General features: G+C 46.8%; 1 protein-coding gene across 2 annotated transcripts in view; it reads left to right on the top strand.

Moving 5' to 3' along the window:
• Positions 1–16,003: 16,003 nt before the first annotated feature.
• Positions 16,004–25,563, top strand: part of LOC140201784 (serine protease HTRA1-like) — a 42,312-nt gene continuing 32,752 nt past the window's right edge. Inside the window, exon 1 of one of the 2 annotated variants that reach the window (XM_072266471.1) lies at positions 16,004–16,672. In XM_072266471.1, coding sequence (XP_072122572.1) covers positions 16,264–16,672 — 409 coding nt within the window. In that variant the 5' untranslated portion in view covers positions 16,004–16,263. The remainder of the gene's footprint in view (positions 16,673–25,563) is intronic. The other variant, XM_072266472.1, reaches the window with a different exon arrangement.

Raw genomic sequence — 25,563 nt, forward strand, 5'->3', positions numbered from 1 at the left:
TGGTGAATTATTGTAGAGATATAATTGTAAGGTGAACAAGGTTGGGGTTTTTAAATTCCTCGCGTAAGGTTGAGAATTAAATATTTTAGAAGACAGAACTAAAAAAAAGAGTAACCTACTCAAAATGTTGGAGGAACTTATCAAGTCAGGCAGCACCTATAAAATAACAGTCCCGATGACGGGTCTTGGTTCGAAATGTCGACTGTTTATTCATTTCCATGGATGCTGCCTGACCTGCTGAGTTCCTCCAACATTTAGTGTGTTACTCTGGATTTCCAGCATCTGCAGAATCTCTTGTGTTACTGACAAAAAGAGATGGGGCTGTCGGGATTTTAAAAAAAACAACTGGAATAAGGGCAGAAGAGAGAAGGATTCCTAACTCGGGAGATCAAGCAGTTCAAGAGAGCAAGGGGAAGGCTACCTGTATATATACAACGTCCTAGAACAATGGGGGTAATGTTGGGCATAGTGTAAAATTAAAGGTACATGTAACAAGGGTGGACGGCCTTAATGTACAGATGGACTCAGAAAACAAAATGCACAGGCATGGAAGGATGTGGATGAATTCACAAAGAGTTTTGTAGATCAGCATGTTCAGGAATTTGGGAATTCCTATTAGGAATTTCCAATCTGGGAAGGAGCTACTTTGGATCTATATAATTAGGATGTATCTGATCATTAAGTGAGCTTTTGTGATCAATCTATGATAATATGATACAACTTTATTTAACTTACTTACTTACGGCCCATTATACCATTGGAGTTTAGGGCAGCAATTAGGTCCTCTATCTCTGGTGGTGTTCAGGGCTTTCCTCAGCATGTCAGTAACTTCCTCATGGTTTTCACTACTGTCAGTCATGCAAGTCCCATGTGAAGAACCGGAAAGACTGTCACAATCAGATGTAGAAAGTGGCCAATGGTGGCAAGGCATCCACACCAGACTTCCAGGCAAGTGGTCCCAGGTTCGAACCCTGCTGGCTCCTTGTGCACTTTCCATCCCTGCTGAGTTGAGTGTTGAGCTAGCAACTCAACCTCATAAAAAAAACAGACAAATAGTGAAGAAATGGCAAAGTTGCTGCCCTGATGCACCAAATGGCACAGAGAGGAACAACAACTGCAGATGTGGAAGGATTCTGCATCGGTGCCTCGGTAATAATTTTGTTTTGCCAGTCAGGGTGGTTAGCCCTGAGCTGAACCCCGTCTGGTAGACCACTCTCAGTCTGGCCTCTACACTTTGGCTTGTTTGGCGTGGGTGACCCAACCAAGAGCAGAAGCATAAAGCCCTGACTCCAGCCAGCACAGATTTCTGGATCGTTGAGGCGTGTAAGCCTCCAAACCACAACATCCTGGGAGGAATTTTATTTAAAGATTTAAAATAACCAAGTTAAATCTGAAGTAAGGGCCTTAAATCTGAATAAAACAGGGTATATTACTTGGGTTGGCCATAGCAGTTTGGGAAACTATATTGAAAGGAATATATCTTTAAGCCAGCCAAGGACTAACTTTTAAAGAAAAACTACAAAGATTGCGAGCAACATATTTCCCCCTAGGAGCAAGAAGAAGAAAACAGGAAAAGTGGTTTGGCCACAGATATCAAAGAAAAAGTTGTATATCACTGCCAAGAGAAGTCCTGTATGCCTGGGGAACAGGAAAAGAATTCAGAAGTTCGAGCCGTGGGGTTGATAATGAAGAGAAAAGTGGAAAACAGACATGGAAACAGATTGTGAGAACTTCTGTGGATATGTTAAAGAGACTAGAGCTGCAGAAGTAAAAGTTGATGCTTTATTGTACTGGAGAATAAGGCCATGGCACAGAAATAATTGAGTGTGCACTGCATTACAGACAGTGTGCAATGCCCAACAATGAGTGTGCAAAGCCTAGCAGTGTGTGACATCCTGCCATGAGCGTGCAACAGCCCACAACAACTGTGCCAAGCACAACTGCGAGTGTGCAAAGCCCTGCAGCAAGTGTGCAATGCCCAGCCGTGAGTGAGCGACCATCCTACCGTGAGTGTGTGACACCCACAGCCAAGTGTACAATGTGCAACATTGAGTGTGTGACACCCAGCAGTGAGTGTGAGGTGCCCCATAGTGAGTAAGGATTATGTGTTAACCAGAGTGAGTGTGCAACATCCCATGGTGCATGCACAACACCTCACAGTGAGTGTGTGGCACTCAGTAGAGAGTGTGCGATGCACAGTAATGTGAGTGCAATGCCACTCTGTGAACGTGCAAAGCCCTATCGAGTGTGCAGCGACACACTGGTGAGTGTGCAACATCTCAAAGAGGGTATGTGAAGCTCAAAGTGAGTGTGTGAAAACCCAGCAGTGAGAGTGCCACATTCAACACTAAATGTCCACACCTAACGGTCAGTGAGAATCTCACAGTGGCTTTATGGGACCTTCAGTGAAACCCACTGTGAGTGTGCAAGGCCCAGCAATGTGTATGATGTGCCAAAGTGCAATTGTAGAACACTTACAATTAGTGTGCAACCCCCTCAGTGCGTGTGCAATGCCCCATTGTAAGTGTGCACCCGCTGTGAGTGTATAGCTCTGTGGTTCGTCTTCTTTTAATAACAACCGTTCAAAAAATTTTGTTTTCCTCTTCATAATTCATTGTCACAGTACCCAGAAAATTAGTTTCTGACTATCGACACTTGAATCTTATGAGTAGTAAGGACAGTTTATATTACACAGGCCATGGCTTCTGTAGTGGTAGTGTGCAGTGATATCACTAACCACGGCCTGTACTCACTACTGCGACAGAGAACATTCCATCTGTGGCACCCTTACACCACAGGCCCATAAGCCATGGCCTGTGTTCACTACAGTGACAGAACAGCCGATCTGTGGCACCCTTACACCACAGGCCCATAAGCCATGGCCTGTGTTCACTACAGTGACAGAACAGCCGATCTGTGGCACCCTTACACCACAGGCCCATAAGCCATGGCCTGTGTTCACTACAGTGACAGAACAGCCGATCTGTGGCACCCTTACACCACAGGCCCATAAGCCATGGCCTGTGTTCACTACAGTGACAGAACAGCCGATCTGTGGCACCCTTACACCACAGGCCCATAAGCCATGGCCTGTGTTCACTACAGTGACAGAACAGCCGATCTGTGGCACCCTTACACCACAGGCCCATAAGCCATGGCCTGTGTTCACTACAGTGACAGAACAGCCGATCTGTGGCACCCTTACACCACAGGCCCATAAGCCATGGCCTGTGTTCACTACAGTGACAGAACAGCCGATCTGTGGCACCCTTACACCACAGGCCCATAAACCATGGCCTGTGTTCACTACAGTGACAGAACAGCCGATCTGTGGCACCCTTACACCACAGGCCCATAAGCCATGGCCTGTGTTCACTACAGTGACAGAACAGCCGATCTGTGGCACCCTTACACCACAGGCCCATAAACCATGGCCTGTGTTCACTACAGTGACAGAACAGCCGATCTGTGGCACCCTTACACCACAGGCCCATAAACCATGGCCTGTGTTCACTACAGTGACAGAACAGCCGATCTGTGGCACCCTTACACCACAGGCCCATAAACCATGGCCTGTGTTCACTACAGTGACAGAACAGCCGATCTGTGGCACCCTTACACCACAGGCCCATAAACCATGGCCTGTGTTCACTACAGTGACAGAACAGCCGATCTGTGGCACCCTTACACCACAGGCCCATAAACCATGGCCTGTGTTCACTACAGTGACAGAACAGCCGATCTGTGGCACCCTTACACCACAGGCCCATAAACCATGGCCTGTGTTCACTACAGTGACAGAACAGCCGATCTGTGGCACCCTTACACCACAGGCCCATAAACCATGGCCTGTGTTCACTACAGTGACAGAACAGCCGATCTGTGGCACCCTTACACCACAGGCCCATAAACCACCACCTGTACTCGCTATAGTGACAGCGAACGGTCAGGTGATGGTCATGGAGTCATATAGCACGGAGAAAGGCCTTTCAGCCAGCTGGTTCATGCCCACCAAGATGTTCAATCTGGTTCGACTTGCCTGTGTTTTGCCCACAAGCTTCTAAACCTTTCTTATCTAAGCATCTGTCCAACTATTTTTTTTAAAATATTGTTATTGTACCTGCTTCATCGACTTCCTCTCTGTGTAAAATAGCTGCTCCCCAAGTTCCTATTAAATCTCTCCCCTCACTTTAAATCTATACCCTCTTGTTCTTCATTCCCCAACCCTGTGAAAAAGAATGAATATATTCACCCTATCTATGTCTCTCATGAACTTATCCTCCGCAATAAGATCACTTCCCTGTCACCTACACTCCAAAGGAAAAAGCCCTAGACCTTATATCACACACTATGGATAACGTGTCTCTCACAGCTGGGCTGCTAAGGTGACTGGGCAAGATCAGCTCCGTTTCCTGGCCCTTCCAGTAAACTGCTCCCAGTGCTACTGGGCTGAAGAGCGTTTCAACAGTGTTTGTGTGAGAACAGTTCTGGAACTGTAAAACACATAAGTCACGTCTTTCTGAAGCACTGCTGCTCAGTGGCAGAGCTCAGTTATCTTCGGTGATTGGCACTGAATTAAAGCTGCAGTCTGATGGACGAAAAGTTTCAACTGAGGCGCCTGTGCATTTTTACAACAGTTTAACCTTGGATGCAACCTGATGTGCTACTGCAAACTGCTAGATCATGGTAATGCCTGCTCCTTTGATTCTCCGTCGAAGACCCCATGACACTGATGAAGGGTCTTAGCCCAAAACGACAACCAGGCCTGATGAAGAGTCTCGGGTTGAAACATCAACTGTTTATTGATTTCCATAGAGGCTCCCTGAACTGTTGGGTTCCTCCAGCATTTTATGTGAGTTGGTCCTCATGACACCACAGTGTAGGAGAGCAAGAAACCCAGGCCAATATTTATCCCTTAAACTGTTATTGGGGCAGGTTCGCTGCTGTGTAACATTGACGAACCATGCTTGCTTACCATGAGATTCACCACCTCCAACGGGATCCCACCACTAAGCACATCTTTCCCTCCCCCCCTCTCTCTGCATTCCGCAGGGATCGCTCCCTAAGCAACTCCCTTGTCCATTCGTCCCTCCCATCCCTCCCCACTGATCTCCCTCCTGGCACTTATCCGTGTAAGCGGAACAAGTGCTACACATGCCCTTACACTTCCTCCCTTACCACCATTCAGGGCCCCAAACAGTCCTTCCAGGTGAGGCAACACTTCACCTGTGAGTCGACTGGGGTGATATACTGCGTCCGGTGCTCCCAATGTGGCCTTTTATATATTGGCGAGACCCGACGCAGACTGGGAGACCGCTTTGCTGAACACCTACGCTCTGTCCGCCAGAGAAAGCAGGATCTCCCAGTGGCCACACATTTTAATTCCACATCCCATTCCCATTCTGACATGCCTATCCACGGCCTCCTCTACTGTAAAGATGAAGCCACACTCAGGTTGGAGGAACAACACCTTATATACCGTCTGGGTAGCCTCCAACCTGATGGCATGAACATTGACTTCTCTAACTTCCGCTAAGGCCCCACCTCCCTCTCGTACCCCATCTGTTACTTATTTTATGCACACATTCTTTCTCTCACTCTCCTTTTTCTCCCTCTGTCCCTCTGAATGTACCTCTTGCCCATCCTCTGGGTCCCCGCCCCCACCCCCTTGTCTTTCTTCCCGGACCTCCTGTCCCATGATCCTCTCGTATCCCCTTTTGCCAATCACCTGTCCAGCTCTTGGCTCCATCCCTCCCCCTCCTGTCTTCTCCTATCATTTTAGATCTCCCCCTCCCCCTCCAACTTTCAAATCCCTTACTCACTCTTCCTTCAGTTAGTCCTGACGAAGGATCTCGGCCTGAAACGTCGACTGTACCTCTTCCTACAGATACTGCCTGGCCTGCTGCGTTCACCAGCAACTTTGATGTGTGTTGTTCACCAGTATGTTGCCTGGATTGGAGGAGTTTAGCTATGAGGAGAGATTGAGTGGGCTGAGTTTAGAAAAAAAACTGATGAAAGTATACAATTGGAGTAGATAGTCAAACTTGTTTTCCCATGTTAGGGACATCAAAAACAAAAGGGCAAAAGGGTAAATGGAAGGTGATGTAAAGGGGATCTAATTTGTTGCACAGAGAGTGGTTGATATCTAGAATGCATTGCCAGAGGATGTGGTGGAATCACATTAAACAAGAGGCATTTGGGCAGGCACTTAAGCAAGGCTTAGAAGGACACGATTTTAACACAGGTAAGAAGGATTAGTGTAAATTGGCTAAAAGATTAGCTTGGATGCAATGGGCTGAAGAGCCTTTTTCTGTGCTGCTGACTCTAACAAGGCCATAGACCATAAGACATAGGAGCAGAATTAGGCCATTCAGCCCATCGAGTCTGCTCTGCCATTCCATCATGGCTGATCCCAGATCCCATTCACCCCCATACACCTGTCTTCTCACCAACCAGGAAACTATCAACTTCTGCTTTGAATACGCCCACGGGCTTGCCCTCCACCGCAGTCTGCGGCAGAGCATTCCACAAATTTACTACTCTCTGGCTAAAAACATTCTTCCTTACTTCTGTTCTAAAAGGTCACCCCTCTGTTTTGAGGTTCTGGATACCTGTGCCATAGTAAACTTCCTCTCCACATCCGCCTTATCTAGTCCTTCCAACATTCAATGAGATCCCCATGCATTCTTCTAAATTCTAGTGAGTACAGGCCACTTCTGAAAAATATTCCAAATGTATTCTACTGGTTACAAATGCTCTGGCAGGCCCTGAGTTTGTGGAAGGAACAGTAATGGTACTGCGGTTAAGTTTGTGGCTGAGTAATGCAGAGGTCCCAACGAAGAACCCAGGGGCCTGAGCTCAAGTCCCACGCAGCAGCTGTGGAAATTAAATTCAGTTAATAATCTGCAATTTTAAAAAGCAGCTGGTCTCGATACTGACAGTTCCACAGCTACTGAATTGCCTTGAGATCCCATCTGGTTCACTGATGTCCGTCAGGAGGCGAAACCTACCGTCCTTACGCGTACCGGTTTAACATCGGTCCCACCAATGCAGCTGTATCTTAAATGGGCCAGAAAAAAAGCACCCAGTTCAGGGTAGTTAGAGACGGGCAAACTTCCCAGCAAAGCTTATATCCTGAAAAATAAATAAAAAATACACTCAGTGGCCACTTTGTTAGGAATCACCTGTACCTAATAAAGTGGCCACTGAGTGCTTGTTTGAGGTCTTCTGCTGCTGTAGCCCACAAACTTCAATGTTTGACGTCCTGTGTGCTCAGAGACGCTCCCCTGCACGCCACTGTCGTAAAATGTCACTATTTGGGTTACTGTTGCCTTCCTGTCCGCTTGAACCAGTCTGGCCGTTCTCCTCTGATCTCTCTCATGAACAAGACGTTTTCACCAACAGAACCGCCGCTCGCTGGATGGTTTTGTTTTCGCACCTTTCTCTGCAAACTGTAGAAACTGTTGTGTGTGAAAATCCCAGGAGATCAGAAGTTTCTGTGATACTCAAACCACCCCATCTAGCACCAACATGGTCAAAGTCACTTAGATCAGATTCCTTGACCATTCTGATGTTTGATCTGAACAAACTGAACCTCTTGACCATGTCTGCATGCTTTTATGCATTGAGTTGCTGCCACATGATTGGCTGATTAAATATTTGCATTAACAAGCAGGTGTACAGATGTGCCTAGTAGAGAGGTCACTCAGGGTAGCATCTCTCTTTTTATTTCACTAAACAATTGCAGCAGCATTAGATAGGTTACAATTTTTATTTTAAGCCTTTAGAATATTCTATTGCAGTTTGCAACCAATGTTACTTTTGATGTGCATTTCCTATCATTTGGAGGCCCAAGACCACCACAAACCACTAAACAGCAAGATCCCACATATAACTAATGTGTATATGGCCAAATATTTCGGTTTTCTTCACTAGAATTGCTTAAGAATGTGGGATGCCCCTACTTTATAATGATGTTGTGAGCCTCAGATTTTACTGAAATGCTGGCCTTGTCTTAGAGGAGGCAGGATTTAGACCATTAGAACCAGACAGGTGCACAGAGGAGTTCGCTCTGGCCCAGAATTTGCATTTAGAATAATGATGTGATATTATCCTTTGACATTATTACTTGGAAAAAGTGACAGGAATTTGTAGAGTCTTCATACACGCGATTAATCTCAAGAATTCAGAGTATGCCAGCAGTGAGACCCTGGCCTTATACAGAGAGTGCTGGTACAGCCAGCACACACCAAGTCAAATTCTTTAATCACAGACTTCTTTTCCATCTTATTCTCATAATGGAAGTACAGTGAGTTAGGTCCCAAACACAGCACCCGAACTTCTGCCATGGGAGTCTACAACCTGACAACATGAACATTGGGGCGTGAGAGACTGCAGATGCTGGAAATATGGACAACACACACAAAAGGCAGGAGGAACTAGATGGGTCAGACAACATCTGTGGAGGAAAATGAACAACAGTACCCAGGAAGATGAGCCAGTCCTGATGAAATGTCTTGGCCTGAAATATCAGCTGTTCATTTTCTTCCACCGCTGCTGCCTGACCTGCTGAGTTCCTGTAGTATTTTATGTGTGTTGACATGAACATTGAATTAAGAAGGCAAGACAGCGGCTATATTTCATTAGGAGTCTGAAGAGATTTGGCATGTCAACAAATATACTCAAAAACTTCTATAGATGTACCGTGGACAGTATTCTGACAGGCTGTGTCACTGTCTGGTATGGGGGGTGGGGGGGGGGGGAGGCTACTGCCCAGGACCGAAAGAAGCTGCAGAGGGCTGTAAATTTAGTCGGCTCCATCTTGGGTACTTGCGTACAAAGTACGCAGGACATCTTCATGGAGCGGTGTCTCAGAAAGGCAGCGTCCATTATTAAGGATGTCCAGCACCCAGAACATGCCCTTTTCTCATTGTTACCATCAGGTAGGAGGTACAGAAGCCTGAAGGCACACACTCAGCGATTCAGGAATAGCTTCTTCCCCTCTGTCATCCGATTCCTAAATGGACATTGAACCCATGAACACTACCTCACTTTTTTAATATATATTATTTATGATTTTTGCATGATTTTAAAACTATTCAATATACATATACTGTATTTATTTATTATTATTATTTTATTTTGTTCTTTTTCTTCTATATTATGTATTGCATTGAACTGCTGCTGCTAAGTTAACAAATTTCACATCACATGTCGGTGATAATAAACCTGATTCTGAGTCTGAATTCTCCAATTTCACATAACCATCTCCCCCTCTGTCCCTCCTCTCTCCTCCTGATCTACCCTGGTCCTCCTACTCACACCATAAACACGTCATCAACCTGTTTCCTTTCCCTCCTCCATTCTCTCCGTCACTCACACTGGGTCCCCTCCCCCCCAAAAAGTTTCCCCTCTGCCCACTCCACCTCCCCCATTTGATTCCTTTCCCATCGTTACGACACGCACCCAACCGTGCCAGCTTCTGCGGTTGCGACGCTCAAACTCTCTGGAGGGGGGATAGCTGGGTGGCCCCTTTAAGGATTCAGGACCATCCTGCTGATTGGCAGCTACATTTTTAAGGAGCACCTGAATGGGGGTTCAGTGCTCAATCGTCAACTCTACTTGGATTGTCATCTAGCGTCTAGTTTAGTACTCTGTTCTCATTCCAGTCTCAGTTGCTCCAGCATTTGGTCCAACAATCCTCACCGAGGTCTCTCGTTACATCATCAGATACTACCATCCGCAACCCTTTCGTTGCCTCCACATGCCACCTCCCATCGTTCCCTCCCACACCTGACCCCATCTGCCAATCACTCCCTCCTCACCTGGATCCACCTATCGCTTTTCAGCTCTGGCTCCACCCCTCCCCACTCATTGGCTATCTCCCCTCTGCTCTGTCCAGATGAAGGGTCTCGATCCAAAATGTCGTCTGTCCATCTCTAATCACAGCTGCTGCTTGGTCTGCTGAATTCCTCCAGCAGCTCATCTTCTGACTCGCAGTGAATTAGTTCACACTGTGTTTTTAACATCTTACCATGACATCATTACTGATGAACCACCTCTGTGGTCCTCACAGTTGATTTAATGTCTGTGGAGTGATGAAATAGCAGCTGAACTTCGGTTTAGTGGAAATTATTTTCAGGTTTATGATTTTTCATTTTTTGGCTTAATCCAATGTCTGTGATTCAATCCCTAGTTTGTTCTCTATGGAATGAAAAAAATACCGTACATGAATTTAGGCCCCTCAAACTTCTCTGTCATTCATCAAGATCATGGCTGATCTTCAACCTTAGCTCCATTTTCCTGCACCGTCCCTATATCCTTTGATTTTTCCCATTCAGATCTGTCCACCTCTGTTGTGAATTAATTCAGTGATTGAGTCCCCAGAGCCCACCGGAATAGAGATTTTTACAATTCATCAGCCTTCGGTGAAGCAATTCTGTTCAAGTCCTGAACGGTCCTTGCATTTACTGTGAATGCCCAGAAGAAAACGAACCTCAGGATTGTATATGATGACATATATGTACTTTGAAATTTGAACTTTATTAACTCCTCAACCATGGGAATGTTGAGCCACTCAGCCACTACTGGGCCCTGTTAGAACTTGGCAAGTTTCAAAGTGCTGACACTCATTCTTCTTAACACAGACCAGCCTACTTGATACCCCCTGGTATTGAGACCCACCCCAAGGAAGCAGGTTAATTTGTAACTATTCCCCCAAAATCCAGTCTACTGACCACTCTCGACAGGATTTGCCCCTACCTTATCCATGTCCAAGGGATCATCCACATGAGGACCAGTTAAGGCCAGTGCCAGAGACAAAACAGTAGTCCCAAGGGTACCCACGGAATCTACTAAATAGTCCTCCAAATGTCCGATTTAGGAAAAGCAACAAGGCCTCCTCGTTTTGACCTGTAGGAGTTAGCAATAAAGGGCTTGTGTTACACAAAGCAGATGCGAGGGCTGGGATTTTATTCCCTGGAATGTAGAAGATTGAAGGGTGACCACGTAGTCGGTTATAACATCATGAGGGGCATAGAAAGGGTGGAAGCACATTGCCTTTTTCTCTGGGAAGGGCTGCAAGAAACAAGAGGGCACACGATTAAGATCAGAGGCAAGAGATTGAAAAGGGGCAGCTTCTTCACACAAAAGGTGGTGCATATTTGCAGTGAGCTGGTGCAAAAAGGAGGGCACATCGGCAAAAGTTAAGAGCCATCTACAGAAGCGTCCCTACATGGATAGGGGAGGTTTAAAGAGCTCTGAGCCAAATGCAGGCCATTGGGACAAGCTCACTGGGCAACAGAGTAGGCATGAATGAGTTGGGCTCAGGACCTGTATCCATGTGGTACGACTCGATGACTCTAGTCCTTGCAGACCACTGACATCTATCCTACATTAATAATCCTGTTTATTCTCTTAACACTCCCATGACTTGTACCAGATTCTAACCCTGCCCTGTACGCTAGGGTTAGCCAAGCCAACAGTGTCCAAAATGATAGGAAAAGACAGGAGGGGGAGGGATCAAGCCAAGAGCTGGGAATTTGATTGGCAAAAGGGATACAAGGCTGGAGAAGGGGGAGGATCATGGGACGGAAGGCCTCGGGAGAAAGAAGTGGGAGGGGAGCACCAGAGGAAGATGGAGAACAGGCAAGGAGTTATTGTGAGAGGGAAAGAGAGAAATTTTTTAAATAAATAAATAAATAAATAGGGATGGGGTAAAAAGGGGAGGAGGGGCATTAACGGAATTGATTTCTCTAACTTCCTTTAATACTCCTCTCTTTTTAATTAATTTTTTAATTTAATTAATAATTAAATTAATTTTCTCTCTTTCCCAAGAACTTCTCCCTAGTAATGGCAATTTCACACACTTCTGCCCCCTGACACACTCAAACTTCCAGCATGCTGCTAGTGTCTTCCACAGTGAAGGTTCATGTGAATACTTATTCAGTTCACCTGCCATTCCCTTGTCCCCCATTACTACCTCTCCAGCATCATTTTCCAGCAGTCCGATATCTACTCTTGACTCTCCTTTATCCTTTCTGTATCTGAAGAAACTTTTACTATCCTTTTCAAAACTTATTGGCTAGCTTACCTTCATATTCCATCTTTTTCTTCTTTATGACTATTTAGCTGCCTTCAGTCCTCTAACCTCCCACTAATTTTTGCTCTATTATATGCCCTCTCTTTGGCTTTTATGTTGGTTTTGACTTCCTTTATCAGCCATGGTTGCACATCCTGCCTTTAAAATATTTCTTCCCCATTGTCAAGTCAAGTCAAGTCACTTTTTATTGTCATTTTGACCATAACTGCTGTACAGTACACAGTAAAAACAAGACAACATTTTTCAGGACCATGCTGCTACGTGAAACAATACAAAAACTACACTGAACTACGTAAAACAACACAAAACTACACTAGACTACAGACCTACCCAGGACTGCATAAAGTGCACAAAACAGTGCAGGCATTACAATAAATAATAAACAAGACAATAGGCACAATAGAGGGCAGTAGGTTGGTGTCAGTCCAGGCTCTGGGTATTGAGGAGTCTGATGGTTTGGGGGAAGAAACTGTTATGTAGTCTGGTCGTGAGAGCCCGAATGCTTCGGTGTCTTTTGCCAGATGGCAGGAGGGAGAAGAGTTTGTATGAGGGGTGCGTGGGGTCCTTCGTAATGCTGTTTGCTTTGTGGATGCAGCGTGTGGTGTAAATGTCTGTAATAGCGGGAAGAGAGACCCCGATGATCTTCTCAGCTGACCTCACTATCCGCTGCAGGGTCTTGCGATCTGAGATGGTGCAATTTCTGAACCAGGCAGTGATGCAGCTGCTCAGGATGCTCTCAATACAACCTCTGTAGAACGTGGTGAGGATGGGGGGTGGGAGATGGACTTTTCTCAGCCTTCGCAGAAAGTAGAGACGCTGCTGGGCTTTCTTTGCTATGGAGCTGGTGTTGAGGGACCAGGTGAGATTCTCCACCAGGTGAATACCAAGAAATTTGGTGCTCTTAACAATCTCTATGGAGGAGTCGTCAATGTTCAGTGGAGGGTGGTCGTTCCGTGTCCTCCTGAAGTCAACAACCATCTCTTTTGTTCACATTCAGAGACAGGTTGTTGGTTCTGCACCAGTCCGTTAGCCGCTGCACCTTCTGTCTGTATGCTGATTCATCGTTCTTGCTGATGAGACCCACCACGGTCGTGTCATCGGCGAACTTGATGATGTGGTTCGAGCTGTGTGTTGCAGCACAGTCGTGGGTCAGCAGAGTGAACAGCAGTGGACTGAGCACACAGCCCTGGGGGGCCCCCGTGCTCAGTGTGATGGTGTTGGAGATGCTGCTCCCGATCCGGACTAACTGAGGTCTCCCAGTCAGGAAGTCTAGGATCCAGTTGCAGAGGGTGGTGTTCAGGCCCAGTAGGCTGAGCTTTCCAATCAGTTTCTGAGGAATGATTGTGTTGAATGCTGAACTGAAGTCTATGAACAGCATTCGAATGTACATGTCTTTTTTGTCCAGGTGGGTGAGGGCCAGGTGGAGGATGGTGGTGATGGCGTCGTCTGATGAACGGTTGGGATGGTACGCGAACAGCAGGGGTCCAGTGAGGGGGGCAGCAGGGTCTTGATGTGCCTCATGACGAGCCTCTTGAAACACTTCATGATGGTGGATGTGAGTGCAACGGGACAGTAGTCGTTGAGGCAGAACACTGAAGACTTCTTCAGCATGGGGACGATGATGGTGGCCTTGAAGCACGTAGGAACGATGGTGCTGCTCAGGGAGATGTTGATGTTAGTGAGAATCTCTGCTAGCTGGTCTGCACATCCCCTAAGCACTCTGCCAGGAATATTGTCTGGTCCAGCAGCCTTCCGTGGGTTGACCCTGCACAGGGTTCTCCTCACATCGGCCACGGTAAGACACAGCACCTGGTCATTTGGAGCAGGGGTGGTCTTCCTCGCCGCCATGTCATATATTCTGCGCCTTCTGAATTGCTCCCAGAAATTCCAGCCATTGCTGCTCTGTTGTCATCCCTGCCAGTGTTCTTTTCCAATCAATCTTGGCCAGCTCCTCTCTCATGCCTCTGTAATTCTCTTTACTCAACTATACTACTGATATAGCTGACCTCATCTTCTCCTTCTTGAATTGCAGGGTGAATTCTATCACATGATTACTTTCCTCCTATGGGTTCCCTTACCTTAAGGTCCCTAATCAATTCCGGCTCATTGCACAACACCTAATCCAGAATAGCTGATCCCCTAGCGGGCTCAACCACGAGCTGCTCTAAAAAGCCATCTTGTAGGCATTCTGGAAATTCTCCCTCTTGGGATCCAGCACATGGATCCTTGTAGCATGTATTTTCTATCTTGGATTGTAATTTATGGGCCACATCTTTCCTGCTGTTTGGGGTCTGTATATAACTCCAATTTACAAGGTCTTTTTACCCTTGCAGTTACTTGGTTCTACCCACAACGACTCAACACCTTCAGGCCCGATGTCACCTCTTTCTAATGATGTGATTTCATTTTTTACCAACAGAGCAAAGCCACCCCTCTGCTTACCAACCATATGCCAATCCTAATGACATTTACCAGTCATAGATGCCAGTCTGCAACTGTGCTGTAAGTAGCTGTGCCATACTGCGTATACTGCGCGCATTCATACATAACACCTTTAGCCCTGTACAGTATTCACCTTTTTCGAGTTTGTCCGCCTTTTACATTGCAACTCTTACTGTTAACTGCCATCTTGCCCTATCATCAGCCTCTCCTTGCTAGCAGTCTCACTACACACTTCTGCTTGTAAACCAACTACCTCATTCCCTGCGCTATCACTCCGGTTCCCATCCCCTCGCCAAGTTAGTTTCAACCCTCTAGAACAACTCTAGCAAATCTGCCCGCGAGGACATTGGTCCCCCTCGGGTTCGGGTGTAGCCCCATCCCTTTTATACAGGTCGTACCTCCTCCAGAAGAGATCGCAATGATCCATAAATCTGAACCTCCGCCCCCTGTATCAGTTCCTCACGCATCCATTTGCAAAATCATCCCATTCGTACCCTCACAGACGCATGGCACGGCCAGCAATCATGAGATTACTGCCCTTGAGGGCTTGTTTTTCAGCTTTCTAAAATATATTTTCAGGATCTCTTCACCTTTTCTACCAATGCCATTGGTCCCAAGATGTACCAAGACATCTGGCTGCTCAATCTCTGCCCTTGAGAATGCTGTGGACCAGATCCCAGCCTGGCACCTGGGAAGCAACATACTATCCGGGCGTCTCTATCGCGCCCATTGAACCTCGCCTCGTTTCCTCTTTCTTTAGAGCCTCCTATCACCACTGCAGTCCTCACCACCTCTTCTGAGCCGCAGCACTCGACACAATGCCAGAGACCCGGTCAATGCGGCTCCCCCCTCGTAGGTCGTCCCCGCCAACAGTATCGGAATTGAGGGGGACAGCCACGGGGATGCTCTGCAGTGGCTGCCCATTTCCTGTCCTTCTTCTGACAGTCACCCAGTCACCTGCCTCCTGCAACCTATCGGTGACTACCTCCCTGTAGCTCCAATCTATCAAAGGGGTCACAGGGAGAACGTGCCGGGGGTTAGGATTGAACCCGGGTGTCTGGCTCTGTGAGGTGGCGAGACCACCAACTTGGAATGTTCTTCACAAGTTCGGGACCGGGTGCAGCCACTGTCGTCGCACTGATGGAAGTGGACGGAACTGTCAAATGTGAGGGGCCGAATAGCCTACCCCTGTTTCTCGAATAAATGGTGCATTGGGATTTCTGCAGTTCGCGTCTGCCCTTTGCACAAGTGTGACGGAGACATTCCCTTAAGAGCATTAGGCAGGCCAACTAATCTTCGCATCGACTCACGATTATTCTTCATCGGCCGAGCCTATGCGGACGGCCGGATAACCTTTTCAAGGGTTAAACTAATCTCCAAAGTTCACTTGACGCAGAGATCCAATAGCTGGGACGCAGAGGATTTTTGGCACGGAGTTCATTGGCTCTGGTGCATTCCCGCAGCTTACAAACTGCAGCGGAGCGCCAGGGGCTGGGAGTGGGGAGCAGGAGCCAGCCACACAGTGTTGACGCATTTTGGAAAGCGGAGAGGGGGCAGTGCGTTAACGCATTCCGCAAAACAGGCAGGGGCTGTGAGTTAACGCATTGGTGAAGGTTGCACACCGCGCAAGGGCACCCGAGGTCTGCGGCATTCGCCACCCTCTCTCTCGCACACCGGCTCCCAGCTACCACCGCCGGACGATCGCGGCTCGGGCCGAGAAAATGCTGCGCGCCGGAATCCTGCTGTGCCTGTGCTGCCTGACGGCGGTGAGTGGCAAGCCGTGCCCGGACGTGTGCCAGCTGTCCCGGTGCTCAGCGATGCCGGTGAACTGCACCCAGGGCCGGGTGAAGGACTCGTGCGGCTGCTGCTGGGTGTGCGCGGCGGCCGAGGGCGAGAGCTGCGGCGGGCGGCACGGGGTGTGCGCCGAGGGCTTCCAGTGCGTGTTCGCCGGTGCCAAGCGCAAGAAGGGCATCTGCGCCTGCAGGCAGGAGGAGCCGGTGTGCGGCAGTGACGGGCGCACTTACCGCAACATCTGCAGCCTGAAGGCGGCCAGTCGCGGGCAGCAGGCGTCCAACGCGCTGCCGGTCATCCTCATCCAGAAGGGAGCGTGCGATGCAGGTACGGAGAGAGGTGAGGGTCCCAGAGCCCGCGGGTGGGTCAACATGAGGCGTGGTGCCAGTCCTGCGGAGGGTAGAGAGGAATTAATCGGAGGGTTGAATGGGAAGTTGTGTGTGGGTGGTTGAGTACAGAGGAGGCGCTATACCTAGGAAGGGTAGAGAACGTTGGTTGGGCTGGTGGAAGGGAGTTGGTATGGAGGTGAATGCCAAGTCTGGAAAGGGTAGAGAATGGGTTAGTGTGTAAGGTGTGCCAAGCCTGGGGTGAGTAGAGAGGGTTAGTTGGAGTGGGGTTTTGAGTATGTAGATTGGTATGGAGGGGTTGCCAGGCCTGGGAAAGGAGGGTACTGACAAGCCAAGGGTTGGAGCCAGGCATGGGGTAATGGGCACATCGTGCTGATAGCAGCACTATAGCGTGAGCACTCTGCCTGATCAGCGGGCTTCCGAAGACTATCCTATGTCCCACATTGCCTCTTCCCCAGGTCCAAGTTGTTTCTGCCAGCACTTTTTCCAACACCTCCCTAGCCTTTTGCTGCCTATTACCCTTTCCACTCCTTGAGGCTGACAGTGGGCTGATCTTGCAAGTTACAAAGTGCTGGAGAAACTCAGCAGTTCAGGCAGAGTCTAAGGAGAAGAATAAACCTGTAGAATTTCTTGTGTTTTTGAAAGTTACAAGTCTCTTTCTTACTAATATTTCGTGGTGCATGCTTGCCATTCTTCCAATGCTGACCGGTGTATCCTTCAAGCATCAGAATCTGTTATTTGTGGCTTCTTTCAACCCCAGAAGGAATAAGTTGGTGAAAAAGTTCAGGAAACAAAACTCTTCATTTTTTATTTTCATCAGAGGCAAAAAAAAACGTTTGAAATCAATAGTTCCAAAATCACTTTGAGGAAATGAATTTTCTTGCATTGTGAAATGTTAAGAGGCTGCCAGGTCAGTTAACTGCTGTATTCTTGTGGAAAATGATGGGCAGATGCACTCCAGGGTTGGATGGACACGTTGAGATGGAATGGTAGCAGCTAGCAGGCAGATTCCAAATATCCAGCAAAGACAAACAGATTCATATTGAGCTGACTAAGCATTGGCTTCACATGAACATAAACTTACACCCCCTCTCTGCTCATGGAACAAGAACCAAATTCAACAGATTTGCTGTTCTAAATTGGCAATGTCAGTGGGTCTTGGAATGGGTATCAGGAGGGACACATTTAAAGATTATACAATGGATTCTGGCTAATTGGGACACATTGGGACCAGTACATTTTGGCCCAATTAAGTGGCTGCCCCAGTGAGCTGAAGTTTCATTGAAATAGTTAAAATGGTATAAAAAGACAATAATTTAACTGAATAATAAATTATGTATTTAAATGAAATGCAGAACAAATTAGAACACTACCAATGCTGCTACAGTATATAAACCTGTGTATTAGTTCCTAATTGTTATCTACTGAGGAACTCATCCGATGTATACTGACATGGTCTTTTGATTGACTGTAAATGAGCAAAATCAGTGCAGACACCTAGTGCAGATAATGGACTGCCTTCATACAATTCTTTTGATGATTACATCCTCCAAATCTTCATTATCATTGTAACATTCAAAATGATTGTCGATGCCTTCAAATTCCTTGTAGTCCTAACTTGCTGAAGTAGTAAAATCATTTTATTTACATTCCCGGCTGTTTCTGACATCTCCAAGCCTGAATGCTTGAAACTGCAGTGAGCAAAACAGTACTAAATTGCCTTACTGCTTACTTCTCGCCAAATGTCAGTGACAAAAAATCTGTGCTATTTGAACACAAACACACGCAACTAATGCTAGTTAGAAAATGTCCTGCAGCAGTCCCCTATCCCAATTAATCAGCATAGTGTCCCAAATAAACAAAGGGAATCCCAACTATTTTCTTGATTTGATTTTGTTTATAAAAAGACATGGCCTAAATAAGTGACTGTCCCAATTAACCAATAGCCCAATTAACTGGTATCCATTATATTAATAAATGAAAGTTATCCTCTCCTGTTATGTCATCGTAAGCAGCCAAGTCAACAAAAGCCAACATATCTGCTTTGTTTAAGAATCTGGTGTGGCTGGCAGTGAGCAGACTCAAATTGATTACTCAGCCCACAGAGTTCCAATCTGCTGTCTATAACGATTTTATTGCCTCTGTGGAAGGAGTTGCCAAATGCACAGCCGATGGTTAATATCTGTCCGACCTCAGTAGTAGTGCCAGTTGCATTAAACAAGCTAATCATGGTCAGCTGTCCAACGTTAACTCCCTGCCTGTAATGCAGCAATCTTTCAGTCTGTGTGCCTGAGTGGGAATTACTTCAAGAGCAGTTTCTGCTTTAAATCCCATTCTACAGATTGCAGCATGTGATCCAGGTTTGTGCAGCACCAGTAGGTATGCTGAAGGGTCACCGATGCAGGAGTAAGACACCTATCCGGCTGACATAGAAGAACCCAAAGTGCAATCCTGAAGATGCAAGTACTTCCATCTGTTCTGGAGAATATTAATCCCTCATCCAGCATTTGGGTGGGAAGATTGAGGAGGCCAACAATGCAGTACTGAGGAGCAGAGGATTCTTGGTATATCAGTCCAAAGAACCTTTAGGAAGGCAGTTAATAAGATGGGACTTTTCTGAGAATTTTCACTTCATTGTGGTGGAGAAACTTCTGAGTTCCTGAGATCCCGAGGGTGATGCCGTCTGGAGTTTAGCCATTTGGTGCTTAGCTCCTGGTAGGGTTGCCCATGGCGGTAAGGTCCAGACAAAGACCGATCCATCCAAAAGCCCAGTGGTGGAGCTGACAGAAAATAATGACACATCACAATGGCATTGAAGGCAGTCATATTTTGTATTCAGTGCCACCGGGCCCTGACCCTAATCTGTCAAGGAACGTATGGTGGCTGCCAGTACATCAACACCCCCCCTCCATGTTAAACAAAGCCTTGCCCCTCCTGACATCTTGGAGACAATCCCATAGGAGAACATTATACTCAACTCAAGTGATCGTACTACTACTGAGGTGGCATGTGGTAACTTGCCTCCAATAACTGGGAGGTACAGTAGAAGAGCAGGGAGGTTACAGTTCAGCACTGCAAGACATGGAAGTACTGTGTACATTTCTGGTAGCACACTAAAAAAGGATTCAATTACCCTAGAGAGGATGCAGAGGAGAATCACAAGCATGTTGCCTGGGAAGGATTGTCTCACTTATGGGAAGAGTTTAGATAGACTGAGTTTTTTTCCTTGGAGCAGAGGAGGTATATAGCATCAATGTGCATACAGGCTAGACAGTAGAAAACATCTATTTTATTCCAAAATTCATTCGTTATGTGTCATGCTGCATGACGTGGGTGGTCATGGTCTTTCCACAACCTTGAGTGTTCCTGGCAAATTTTTCTACATTGCCTTCTCCTGGGCAGCATCTTTACAAGACGGGTGACCCCAGCCATTATCAATACTCTTCGGAGATTGTCTGCCTGGCGTCAGTGGTCGCAAAACCAGGACTTGTGATGTGCACCAGCTGCTCATGTGACCATCCACCACTTGTGTCCATGGCTTCACATGACCCTGATTGGGGAACTAAGCAGGTGCTACATCTAGCCCAATGGTGACCTGCAGGCTAGCAGAGAGAAGGAGCACCTTACACCTCCTTTGTTTGAGACACACTGTATCTCCTCCCCGCCACCCATTCCACTGTAGAGGTGTCAAAAACTACATAAGTAAGTTTAGGTTCTGGATTAGGAGGTATAGAGAGAATATGATGAAGAATCCTTTCCACCCTGTGGATAATTGGTGGTAGAAATGCACTGCCTGAGGGGAAGGTGGAAACAGAAACTATTCCAACATTTAAATAGCATCTTGACGAGTGATTGAATCACTGGAGGTTAGAAGGTATGGACTAAGTGTTATTAATGTGATTACACTGCACAACAAAAGATTTTGCTCCTCTTGTTCACTTTTGAATTTTGGGCTGCTGATCGTGAAAATCACTATGAATTTTCCCTATCATGCACCATTTTTTGAAATTGTCTATATTTGTTATTTCAAGTCATAATTTGTCAATTAAAATGTTACCCACAAAGTAAGCTGAAAAGTTTTCTTTCTTGTCCATGCTGCATGGCAGGACAAGTTTTAGAACAACAGGACATGGAGTGTAGAGGAGGCAGATGAAGATGCCATGATGCTCGAGCCAGGAATGCAACAAGACACTGATACTGATACAGATTTTGCACCCTTTATGTTGAATCATCCTCTTGAGATAACTCAGTCTGCTTTAAGTGACCTGGTCAGAGGCTTGGGTTCGTCGAAGGCAAAAGCAGAATTACTGGATTCAAGACCGCAAAGTTGAAATCTGCTGTCACCAGGCACAAATATTTCCATGAAGGATTTCGATATTGGAATGGGCTAAAGGGCTTGATCTTGTACGGCAAGTTTTTGAGACCAGAGTACACATGTGTGCAGACCATGGGGAGTGGCAGGTCTTTTTGGGAAAGTGACAAATCCTGGAATTTGTAATTGCCCAGCACAAAGGCGGTTAATCCCCAGCTAGAGGTTTGTGTCCTGGAGACACCATCATGGGATGGATGTATGCGTGTTCTGTTCATCACAGAAGCTATTTCATTCCAGGTGAAAGGGATCAGGGGGTAGTGAATCTCACCCAGGGGCACTGAACCTTCAATTCCTAACCAAGGCTTGGTCACTAAGTCTATTCAATATAGAAGTTAATGGATTCCTTCAGCATTGAGGGAATTGAAGGGGTTAGTGCAGGAATGTGGTGCTGAGCTGAAAGATCCACAGTGATTTGCTTGAAAGGTAGAGCAGGTGTGAAGGCTGAGTGGCCTCCTCTTGGCTCTACCTGTGTTCTTAGGATGCTGATTCCAGAAAGCCGGGGACGTTTTCCATGAAGCGGGGGAGATCTGGAGGAAGCTTGGTGGAATTTAGACAATGCAAGTTAACAATTGGAGGGAGAGAAACAGCCAGAGGTTAGGGCATGGAAGTATGGGGACAACAGCTCGCACTGGGAAAACCTGAACTGTAGCTGATCCTCCGGCTTCATTTAGTGCCCTCTGTGGGGCTTTGAGTGGGTACTTGGAGTGAAAGCTGTAGGGTCGAGGGAGAAAAGGCAGGGCGTTGGGACTGATCAATGCCACAGGCCTCTATATTGCACCAACTACAGATGCAATGATTATATTGTTGCTTCTTCTGGACCCCTCCTGGACTACAAGCCTAACTACAACCAAACTCCATAGTAATTCTCATCACTAACATCAGGGAGGAGGTACAGGAGTCTGAAGACCCATACTCAATGTTTTACGAACATGTTCTTCCCCTCTGTCATCAGATTTCTGATCTGTCCATGAACACTACCGCACTATTCCTGTTTCGCACTATTTAATTTTTAATATAAATTACAGTAATTTTTTGTTTTGCTCTGTATTGCTACCACAAAACAACAAATCTCATGGCGTATGTCAGTGATGATAAACCCAATTCTGCCTCTTGTGACATCTCAAGTTTGTGGAAGACCATAAGACTTAGAGCAGAATTAGGCCATTCAGCCCATTGAGTCTGCTGCGCCATTCCATCATGGCAGATCCCGGATCCCACTCAACCCCATACACCTGCCTTCTTGCCATATCCTTTGATTCCTTGACCAATCAGGAAACTATCAACCGCTTTAAATATATTCACGTACTTTGCCTCCATTGCAGTCTGTGGCAGAGCATTCCACGGATTCACTACTCTCCATATAAAAAAAAATTTCTCCATCCCTCTGTTCTGAAAGGTCACCCCTCAATTTTGCCCTCTAGTTTTGGAGAACCCCACCAGAGGAAACATCCTCTCCACATCCACCTTATCTATCCCTTTCAACATTCAATAGGTTTCAATGAGATCTCCATGCATTCCTCTAAATTCCAGTGAGTACAGGCCCAAAGCTGCCAAACGCTCCTTTTATGTTAATCCTTTCATTCCCGAAATCACCCTCGGGAACCTCCTCTGGACTCTCTCCAATGGCAAACATCCTTTCTGAGATAAGGGGCCCAAAAGTGTTGACAATACTCCAATTGCGGCCTGACTAGTATCTTATAAAGCCTCAGCATTATTTTCTTGCTTTTATATTCTATTCCCTTTGAAATAAATGCCAACATTGCATTTGCCTGCTTTACCACAGACTCAACCTGGAAATTAACCTTCTGGGAGTCTTGCATGGTGCAAGCATTTCTGATCATTGCGATTGGTCAACAGTCTGCGTGCTGCCTAGGACTTCTAGGCACTCTACCCGCTTGTCTGAGGAAGGACACTTGTTCACGTGACTGGACCGTGTGTCCTTTGGAGCATGTGGTTCCCTGATGATGCTAGGGATCACTTTCCAACAGCTGAGGGATCACCACTGCAAATGGCCGGCTTTGGCTTCCCGCCGTCTGTCAAAAATGGGAACTGTGCAACAGGGAATCCCCCCCGCCTCTTCATAGAAAGAGATCTTGGTAGCTAAATCCCAGTGTTAAGTCGCAGGGATGTCATTCTCACAATGCTGCTGGGAGCAAGCCATATTGTACTGGCTCTTAGCTGGCGAGGCTTGGAATTGCTGTGATATTATCAGCAGCTGCATGACGTCACTTCTATTCAGTGTAGGAGACCTTGCAGTTTCAGCAGGAAGTAGAGTGGCCTTGTAAAAATAGCCTTGCCATGTCCTTGAAACTCCAAGCAGTGAGGAAGTTTGCAGAAGTAGCTGGGACCTGTCTTTCATAGATGCATTAATACTTCCGAACTTCTTACAGGCCTTGACAGGCTTGTTACAAAACAGATGATTCCCCTCACTGAGGAGTCTAGGACCAGGGAAACAGCTGGAAAATAAGGGCTAGCTCTTTAGGAAATAAGTGAAGAGATCTCTTTACCCAGGTGGTGCTGAATCTCAGATTCTCTACTGCGTAGAATACAAAGGGTCAGTCTCTGTTCGTTCCGAACCTTGATTCTGGGAATTCAAAGGATATGAAGGTCATACCTCAATAACGGAAGATCAGCTGTGATCCCAATGAATGGTGGAGCTGACATGAAAAACCACAGGCTCTTTTTCTCTTTATCTCTCATGTTCCCGTGAACTCCACTCATCAGCTGCCGTCAGTGTTGACATTGTTCCAGGGAGGCAGGGAGCAGTCTTGTAGGACAAGAAATCTGTCTTGCAGCAGCAGTACATTGCAGGACTTAAACATCAAGTTACTAAAATAAATAGATAAATAGATAGATAGAGTAATGACAAATAATGAGGTAGTGTTCGCTGACCATTCAGAAATGTGATGGTGGAGGGGAAGAAGCTCGTCCCAGGATGTTGAGTACAGGTCTTCAGGCTCCTGTACCTCCTCCCTGAGAAGATGGCATGGTCCGGATGGTGAGGGTCCTTACTGATGGATGCCACTGCCTTCTTGAAGATGCTCGTGGTAGTGGAGAGAGTTGTGCCTTTGATGGAGCTGGCTGAGCTAAACATCCTCTGTAGCCCCTTGCAATCCTATTAGAGTGCTTTCCACCGTACATCCCTAGAAATATGTCACCTTGACGCAATCACAAAGAAGGCATGCCAACGTAAGTTTTTCTTTTTTTGCCCTTGTTTGAAAACGGGACAGAGGATGGGCCCCCCTTGGGCTGTTTTACTTTTCGGACACAACTTCTTCCTCGATGTATGAACTTGTCTCGAGGAAGCCAGTGATGTGCATCCTTGTGTGTCTTCTGACTCCTTCCCCTCTGCAAGATTTACGCCGCTTGCTGATTGCTGTGGGATTTCAGATGGCCGGAGAGAGAAAGGCGGGCAGAACGCAGATTTAACATCTTCCGAAAAAGATTTAAAGTTTTTGTCTTATTCATCTGGGAGCAAGCAAATTCGCCAGCACTGAGAGCAGCGAAGTATTTTAAGTATGCAAGCCACCTGCCTCTGCAGGCCGTGGAATTCCTGTCAGTTTTTTTTTAAACGTGTCGCACCAGACAGCCAGCCATTCTTGTCTGCCGTGTGGTGTCAGGATCGGTCTCCTTTCGGATTAACCGGGTCACGATACGAACGTTCCTGACTCGACCCTTTTTTTTTTACGAGGCCAAGTGGCTAGCTCGACGCTCAACCCGGCACGGATGGAAAGCGTGCTCGGGGGGTGGCCTGACTTGGATTTGAACTCGGGAGCCTTCGCTCCGGAGTCCGACCCCGATGCCATTGCGCCACCAACTGTCAGTTGTTCAACAGCTACTTCTATGGCTGTTCTCATTTTGGACAGTGAGAAAAGCAACCATTGCAAGGCAGAGATGATGTGGGTACTCTGCTTCTATGTAATCTATTGGTTTATTATTAACGCGTGTGCTGAGATATAGTGAAAAGCTATTGTTTGTTTGTCATCCACACAGATCATGCCATACATAACCACATCATTTGTTCATTATGTGCCGTATAGTTATGATGTGGGCGATCACGGTCTTTTCATGACCATGATCGTTCTTGGCAATTTTTTTCTACAGAAATGGTTTGCCATTGCCTTCTTCTGGGCAGTGTCTTTACAAGATGGGTGACCCCAGCCATTAGCAATACTCTGCAGAGATCATCTGCCTGGCATCAGAGGTGTTGCAAAACCAGGACTTGTGATATGCATCAGCTGCTCATACGACCATCCACCACCTGCCCCCCTGGCTTCAGTAACCCTGATCAGGGGGCTATGCATGTGCTACACCTTGCCAAAGGGTGACTTGCAGGTTAGCAGAGGGGAGGAGTGCCTTACACCTCCTTTTGCTGAGGCGTATCTCCACCTCACCATCTTGTAACCACATCAAGGTAGCAAAAGGAAAACGGTTCACGGATCTGGGCTCAATTCCCGTTGCTATCTGTACATCCTCTGCGTAGGTTTCCTCTGAGCGCTCTGGTTTCCTCC

Source organism: Mobula birostris, chromosome 8 (genome assembly GCF_030028105.1).
Source record: "Mobula birostris isolate sMobBir1 chromosome 8, sMobBir1.hap1, whole genome shotgun sequence".
Classification (NCBI taxonomy): domain Eukaryota; kingdom Metazoa; phylum Chordata; class Chondrichthyes; order Myliobatiformes; family Myliobatidae; genus Mobula; species Mobula birostris.